The 7695-nt window shown below is 51.8% G+C and overlaps 5 protein-coding genes across 5 annotated transcripts; 2 read left to right on the forward strand and 3 right to left on the reverse strand.

The window, feature by feature from the left end:
* The first annotated feature begins 39 nt into the window (after positions 1-39).
* Positions 40-863, forward strand: BJX68DRAFT_210582 (COX20 family protein). Its single transcript, XM_071037722.1, has 2 exons — positions 40-419; positions 484-863. The coding sequence occupies exons 1-2, from the start codon at positions 92-94 to the stop codon at positions 738-740; spliced, it is 585 nt and encodes a 194-aa protein (XP_070893223.1). The 5' UTR covers positions 40-91; the 3' UTR covers positions 741-863.
* Positions 864-2184, reverse strand: BJX68DRAFT_210675 (uncharacterized protein). The gene has a single exon (XM_071037725.1). It carries the CDS (start codon positions 1797-1799, stop codon positions 987-989), a length of 813 nt encoding a protein of 270 aa, XP_070893224.1. The 5' UTR covers positions 1800-2184; the 3' UTR covers positions 864-986.
* On the reverse strand, positions 2045-4157 carry sik1 (snoRNP complex protein NOP56). Its single transcript, XM_071037723.1, has 3 exons — positions 3785-4157; positions 2612-3731; positions 2045-2539 (listed from the first exon to the last, which is right to left on the reverse strand). Exons 1-3 carry the CDS (start codon positions 3946-3948, stop codon positions 2291-2293), a joined length of 1533 nt encoding a protein of 510 aa, XP_070893225.1. The 5' UTR covers positions 3949-4157; the 3' UTR covers positions 2045-2290.
* Positions 4158-4314: 157 nt separating this feature from the next.
* Positions 4315-6249, forward strand: BJX68DRAFT_259132 (chaperonin-containing T-complex subunit CCT6; the record flags this gene model as incomplete). The annotated part of the gene is made up of 7 exons (XM_071043641.1): positions 4315-4356; positions 4406-4500; positions 4548-4569; positions 4624-4665; positions 4722-4742; positions 4797-4970; positions 5026-6249. 7 exons carry the CDS (start codon positions 4315-4317, stop codon positions 6247-6249), a joined length of 1620 nt encoding a protein of 539 aa, XP_070893226.1.
* Positions 6250-6416: 167 nt separating this feature from the next.
* BJX68DRAFT_210650 (putative histone acetyltransferase (MysT1)) lies at positions 6417-7695 on the reverse strand (the record flags this gene model as incomplete). Its single annotated transcript, XM_071037724.1, has 1 exon — positions 6417-7695. A coding segment is annotated over one exon (1064 nt), but the record flags the coding sequence as incomplete, so codon positions are not given.

The raw sequence follows: 7695 nt of genomic DNA on the forward strand, positions 1-7695 counted from the left end.
TCCGTAATAGCATGATTGTTACCGAAAAAGACCAGCAGATGTATACCGATCGCATTGGCAAGCAATTTCCCGTTCAACGGCACAATTAATCATGGCAGACGATACGCGAGAATCTGCGACACCCAACACAAGCCAGAACGTGGCCGAATATGACCTCCCACCGAAACCACAACCGAAGTACGACGTCCCAAAGTCACAAGTCGGGAAGCTATGGGATGCCTTTGGAAACCCGGAGGAGCCGGTGAATATGCTGCCGAACGCTGGCAAGACAGCCAAGGATGCTTCGGTAACAGAAGCTATGAAATCAATGTCGCTGAAAGATGCGACCTCGTTCTATAAAGCGCCGTGCGCGCGCGACTCTTTGCTCCTTGGAATCGGAGCTGGGTTTGGGGTTGGCGGGGTGAGGGGTGTTCTTGGAGGTATACACTTGATCAAGCTTTCGTTTCAGGATATCGCAACCAAGGCTGACTTATTTCGTTATAGGACTACGCTCAATATGGACCGCATGTAACTGGGCCGTCGGCGCATTCGCTATCACATCCCTCGCAGCGCATGAATTCTGCCAGCGCCGGCGGATACAAGAATTGGATGGAATGAAGCAGGCCGTGGAAATGATGAAGGAACTGAAGCTGAAGAAGCAAAGGGAGAAGGAACAAGCAGCTGCGGAAGCTGCTCGTCTGGCGGAGGAGGAGAGGAAGCGCAAGAGCTGGACAAATCTTGCAAACTACAAGTTCTGGTAGAGCTTCTGCGCATTGTTTGGTGTCATGGAGTTCGTTGGGCTCGTATTGTATATTAATTGGGATGTAAAGTATATACTTCTGGTTTTCGCTGAACGCCGCCAAACTACCCATGTCATTATTCAAGATCCCTATTCCCAAAGCCAGATTCCATTCAACGCCGCTGTTCGCCTTTTGTGCTCCGAACCCACAATCGCTTGTTGTATAATGAGGGATACACCAATTGCCAAATGGTCGCATAAAACTGGGTCAAACGTCAAATTTGACCTTTTTCTTGATACCGCCTGATTGGACGGTGCGCAATTTATCCAAGTCGTTGCCATCTCGGCGCTCTCTTCGTCGCTCGCGCGCTTCTCTTGCTTCACGACTTTTCCAATCTGTGACTTGTTTCTGCCTTTTTTGCGACCTACCCCACGCAATCGCCGCAGTGGGCTTGAAACCTATGCCGTTGATACCATAGCCGTCGTCATCAGGATCGGTCGGGTTATGACCTGTTATTTCCGAGTCACTCCATGTGAGTAATTCCACACCCGCCTCATCGGGAGGTGGAGGCGATTTTCTTGCACCGCGCGCTTTCAGGGGCGCAGGAGTAGTTCGATTTTTGCGAGGACTTGCAGAGGCTTTGCTCGGGCTCACTGAAGTTTGTGCAGGTTGAAGCTGGGGCTCAGCGTCAGTGGCTGAGCGCGAAGCATGTGGTTGTTTATTTGGCGAACGAGGGCGTTCTATCGATGTTGCTGAAGGTTGCGAATCGGGCATCGCATGAAAGCCATGGAGGTCGGAATGCTTGGGCAAGCAGCTTGTCTGCAGAAGAGGAAGAATGGCGGTTTGGTGGAGACTGCGATCGGGGAGCTGCTGGTGGAAATCGCCCCGTATTGCCAATTCACTAAGGCGGCCAGCCACCACAGCTCGAGGGCTGTACCTCCCCTGGTCTTCCCAGTCTCGGAGCCTCGCTTCTTGAACGCTGATGATGGACTGGCCAGATTCTGGGGATCCAGGCCAGCTGTGACTGTTCGAATCTTGTATAGAGGGGCTGAACGGTATTGAAAGTGCTGATGGCATCATCTTCGCGGGGTTCGGGTGACTTTGTACTAGTAGGTGAGGGGCATTGACAACGAGGGACTGCCGATATTGGAGATAAACCTCACTTTTACCGGTTGCTTTCAAGTGTAGAGGATACCATTTTTATATCAGGCAACTGACACAAGGAGAAGAAAGTCGGGCCATTGTCATGGCAGCAAGGAAGTCAGGAAAGAACTTTGTAGAACCCCCCCTTGAGGAGAAGAGAGGGGACGGCCACTTATTCCGCCCGAGCACATTGGCAGCCAACAAGCTCAGGTGAGATAAGAATAGAAAGATTCAAAGGTTAGATTCCGTATCAACAACCAAATTTTGAAAGGCGTAGGCCCAGGTCACATAATTTACAGAAACAAAGCCCATCAGATCATGAAGGAGCAAACTGCAAACAGACACAATGAAAAAACCAAGAAAATAGCATAAATCAACCGTACAACGCCGCGATAAAGACGCCCTCCTGCCCCCAAGAAACTGTGGCTCTAGACCTTCTTCTTCTTCTTGGATGGCTCCGCATCGGTGTCGTGCTTCCGCTTCTTCTTTTCAGACTCGCCGACGTCCGACTTGCGCTTCTTCTTCTTCTCGTCCTTCTTTTCGCTCTTCTCCTTCTTCTCCTTCTTCTCCTTCTTTTCTTTCTTTTCCTTCTTCTCAGCGACGGCGTCCTTCATCTCCTCATCGCTATCTTCACCGTCGATGTGCACATTAGCAAGGGCAGCCTCCATAGCGTTTTTCTAGAGGAGAAAGTTAGTCATCGGTCTAGATCAATGGCGAAAATGACAGGGGTTGAGATGGTGGGAACATACCATGGCAACCTCGTTCTTAGTGGGGGCAGCGCCAGAAGCATAGAACTCGAGACGCTCCTCAACCTGCTTCTTGAGAGCATCACCGAACTTCGTCGTGGGTACTTCGGAGAAGTTGTCAATTCTTGAGGCGATAGAGCACTTGTTGGCCAAGAATCGCGAGATGCGGCCCTTGTTCTTAGGACCAGCCCTGCCGATGAAAGAGGAGTGGTACAGGAGACCGTACTTGGGAGTGTTTCCCTTGGTCTTGAGGGCTCTGAAAAGAGCCTTTTCAGCACCCAGAATTTGGACAGTGGAGGCAGGGTACTTGGACAGGTTGGTCAAGCTTCCAGCGTGAGAAATGAGACGCGCACCAACGATCTCACCAAGGAGAGCAGCCAAGTTGGGAGCGACCACGCTCATCTTCGAGACCAAGTAGGAGTGAAGAGATTTGCGGTACTTGGAAAGGCTGACGACACGCTGCGCGAAAGCGATAACATTCTCCATGTCGGACTCGGAGATTTCCTGACCCATACTGTGCTTGGCGGCATCAATGATGCTCTGAGCGACACCCTCATCGTCCTCCACAAGCGCGGCAATGTCGTGCAGGCTCTCATCAGTGAGGGTCTTCTTGTCCTTGACGAATAGAGCGACCTGAGCGTAACGTTGGTTGTCGGACACAATCTTAATGAGTTCGGGGAAGTGCCAAGAGTACCATTCGCGCACTCTCATGGAGAAGGTGTTGATGGCCTTGTCGAGCTGGTCGAGGATAGCGATGGCCTGAATGATGTGGTTGTCGTCGCGCTGGACGGAGAACTTGACCTTGGCTCGCGAGTATGCGTGACCGAGACCGAGTTGAGCAGTATCCATATCACCCTCCCGCAGTTGCTTCAGCAGCTTGCTAGCGTGCAGTCTGACTCCACGGAGCATGTCCTGAACGACTTCGCTGGTATCACCGGTTTCGCAATCGACGAAAGAAAAGGCGGACTTGATGCTTCCAGCAAGAGTCTTATCCGAAAGTCCCAGCACAACCTTCTTCTTCTTGCTAGGCTTGGGGAGGTTCATTTCCAGGAAGGAGACGAGCGTTTCTGAGGCGACACCCTCCGAAATGTCGTTAATTTCGCTCAGGGCCTGCTTGTTGTTCCTGCAGTGTTGTTAGTTGGAGACTGCGCAGAGCGAGTAAACGACAGAACGTACTCGAAAGGCAAGAAACTGGACAGCTGGACCATTTTTCCGAACTTGGCTAGGTCGTTCACACCTTCCTGAACCTCCTTCAAGCTGTGTCCCACGGTGTCGCCCTGGTGGGCAACCTTGAAAAGTGAGTAGCCCATAGGGCCCTCGAAAAGAAGATAGTCGGCCATTGCGAAAATCGGGAAAGCCCCTGAGCACAAGTAAATAGGACTTTTTTTTCGTGTAACTGATCGAGACCCTTTCGACTTTCGCAGAGCTTCGAGGCTGTTGACCTGGTGTAGGCCGACGTGGGGATTGAACAAGTGCCTCGAGGTTAGTTTTTGCAGAGTCGAACTGTCGAGACTTTTTTTTCACGGAGCCGGCGCTAGTAAGAATCCCGAATGTGGGCTTTGCCTGCTCACCGCATTCGACGGCAGCACCACGAGCTTTGCGGCTACACTTTCGCAGCAGCAAGCCCAATTCTTTCTTTTCTGTTTGTCTCAGCTCGGTGATAATTTTCTGGATACGTCTGTCGGCTCTTGATAATTTGTGCAGATATGTCCGCAACTCAACTGCTGAACCCCAAAGCGGAGTCGAGGGTATGGAGAAATGCCCCTCAGTGACTTTTCAGAAACTAACAATATACAGCGGAGGGCGGAGGCCTTGAGGGTGAATATCAGTGCCGGCGAGGGTCTTCAGGATGTGCTGAAGTCCAACCTTGGTCCTTCCGGGACTCTGAAAATGTACGCATCAAATTTCTTACTTTCAGTACAGAGCTAACTGCAATCAGGTTGGTGGATGGTGCTGGTGGTGTAAGCAGTACCAAAGCTATTGATGGGTTATGATGTCTAACAGGATTACAATAGATCAAATTGACCAAGGATGGAAACGTTCTTCTGCGGGAGATGGTATGTTGATCTACCTCGACGTGGCAGTTCCTGAGCAGATAGCTAACAGCTGGTAGCAAATCCAAAACCCCACTGCCGTGAGATCCTCTTCCCTCGTTTTCGGACGACAACCCCCATATTGACAATATTAGGTCATGATCGCTCGGGCCGCGACTGCTCAAGATGATATTACCGGTGATGGAACGACATCGGTCGTTCTTCTGGTTGGAGAGCTTCTGAGGCAGGCAGATCGTCACATCTCCGAGGGCTTGCACCCTAGGGTGATTACGGATGGCTATGAGATTGCGAAGAATGAAGCCCTGAAGGTTAGGAGGACGAGCATACTGCTGGATATCATTGGCTAACACCGCTCTTATGCAGTTCCTCGATCAATTCAAGATGGAGCGAGCGATCGATCGCGAACTCCTCCTCTCCGTCGCTCGAACATCGCTTAGCACAAAGCTGAACAACGCCCTTGCCGAGAAACTCACTCCGGATATCGTCGATGCTGTCCTCGCTATCCACCGGGCTCCCGAGAAGCCTGATCTGCACATGATTGAAATTATGACCATGCAACACCGGACCTCGTCCGATACGCAACTTATCCGCGGTCTCGCTCTGGACCACGGTGCCAGACACCCCGATATGCCGAAGCGCGTCGAGAATGCCTTTATCCTTACACTGAATGTCAGTCTGGAATATGAGAAGTCAGAGATCAACTCAGGATTCTACTATTCATCTGCCGAGCAGAGGGATAAGCTTGTCGAGAGTGAGCGCAAGTTCGTGGATTCGAAGTTACAGAAGATTGTGGAGCTCAAGAAACAGGTTTGCGGTAATGATCCTAAGAAGGGCTTCGTTGTCATCAACCAGAAGGGTATCGACCCGTTGAGCTTGGACGTCTTGGTGAAGAACGGAATCATGGCTCTTCGGAGAGCTAAGAGGAGGAACATGGAGCGTCTTCAGCTTGTTTGCGGCGGTATCGCGCAGAACAGTGTGGAGGATCTTACTCCTGATGTTCTTGGATGGGCTGGGCTTGTCTACGAGCACCAGCTTGGAGAGGAAAAGTACACTTTCGTGGAGGAGGTCAAGGATCCCAAGTCGGTCACGATTCTGATCAAGGGCCCGAACCAACACACCATCGCACAGGTCAAGGATGCGGTCCGGGATGGTCTACGATCAGTATACAACACAATTGTCGATGGCTGTGTCATTCCTGGTGCAGGAGCCTTCCAGGTTGCCTGCAATGCCCACCTGTCCTCTGATAGCTTCCGCAAATCAGTCAAAGGCAAGGCCAAGTGGGGTGTCGAAGCATTTGCCGATGCCCTTCTGATCATCCCCAAGACCCTCGCGGACAACTCTGGACATGACATCCAGGACTCTCTCGCGGCATTGCAGGAGGAGCGAGCCGATGGAAACATTGTTGGCTTGGATTTGACCACGGGTGAGCCGATGGACCCTGTGCAAGGTGGTGTCTTTGACTCGTACCGTGTCCTGCGTAACTGCGTCGCTTCGAGCACGGGCATTGCCTCCAACCTACTTCTCTGCGACGAGCTTCTGAAGGCTAGGCAGATGGGTAGACAAGGTGGACCCGGTGGTATGGAGTAAGGGATCTCATACGCAAAACTATAGATACAAAATCATACCATAATCCTGGAGCTGTCTTAGTTCTGATTAGAGAATTTCTGCCTAATTGTACAGGAAAAACATTAACAATATTAATGCTCTTGACACAACCTTTCCTGCTGCCTAATCAATCAGAACCTCTCCTTAGACTACGGGCGGAGTCGATATTCCACTGAGCTAGTGACTGAAGATCGCCACATAGCTAGGTTGAAGCATTCATTACCGATCCGGGTAAGTATGAGACTAGAAGGTTCGTAAAGAAACTGTCGTTCGTAAGGGTCCAGTGTAAAACTGAATGTAGCTGCCTACACTTGAGCAGGACTGCAAGAACTTAAAGTACATGGGGCGAAACAAGCCAAATGCATTACTCGTCATCATCACTGCCTGGAGAAGCCGTCTCGCGGACCACACCGGCGGACAAGTGGTTTAGGAGGAAGCCTTCGTCCCTTACTGGGTCTCGCAAGTTGACATTACTCGACTTGGCCCAGTCGAGAACCTTGGATCTCCTCACGACGAGCGGGACTGCCTCGCTCTCCGCAGACGCTCCCTTGCGTGTCTTTGACGGTGATGCAGGCTCGACAACTCCCAGGCTCCGAAGGGTCGTGATTATGTCCTCTGTTAGCATGCCGGTGGCCAGACCGATCTCCTGGACTGTCATGAGTTCATGCGTAATTTTCTTGCGGGGGCCCTTGGCTGATGAAGACTTTTGCGTCTTTGTGTCTTCCGATTCGCCTGCGGTGGTGGTGTTGGAGGATAGCAGAACAAGATATCGTGCTATACGCTCCTCCCAGAAGCGACCGTAGCTCTTGCGACCCATCTCGCTGAGGGGCCGTTCCGGACCGCCGATTCGGCTGCTATCCTGCTCCCAGCCGCTGAGTTTGTAGCTCACCCCCATTAGCAGCTTGCCCAACTGTTTGCGCTGATATGGAGGGAAGACGAGAATGCATGCTAGGTTATTCGCGTCCCACGAGAGCTTCTCCTTGGAGAAGAAGCCCAGGATGTGATAACTCTTGTCCGGGTCATTGGGGTCCGTGAAGACGAGGATATAGTAGAGGAAGGAGACGACATCGAAGAAGACGGATTTATGGTCGACGAACAGTTTCGCGAAAAGCGACAGGTTCTGCCCAAAAAGTTTGTGGTCTGCGCCGTCAACCTCCCAGACGGAATAGCCTCCGTGGTCGTAGACCTTTGTCCCTGGCGGCGTCGTCCGGTGCGGGCAGAGTTTTGTGTGTGTTGCATGGGTGTTTACGTCACATGCGTAGCGGAAACACCAGCGGCAGACGTACAGAGTGTCTGTTTCCTTGCTCACGAGGTCTTCGGGGTAGATTGATTGGTACCAGGTCTGGAAACGCAGGTTTCCGAGGACGACGTGCTGGACGTTGCGGGTCGAGGGTTTCGCATGCGACAAGGTATCGTCAGTGGCCATCG

This window comes from Aspergillus pseudodeflectus (assembly GCF_044049435.1).
Source record: "Aspergillus pseudodeflectus strain CBS 756.74 chromosome Unknown BJX68scaffold_81, whole genome shotgun sequence".
Lineage (NCBI taxonomy): Eukaryota > Fungi > Ascomycota > Eurotiomycetes > Eurotiales > Aspergillaceae > Aspergillus > Aspergillus pseudodeflectus.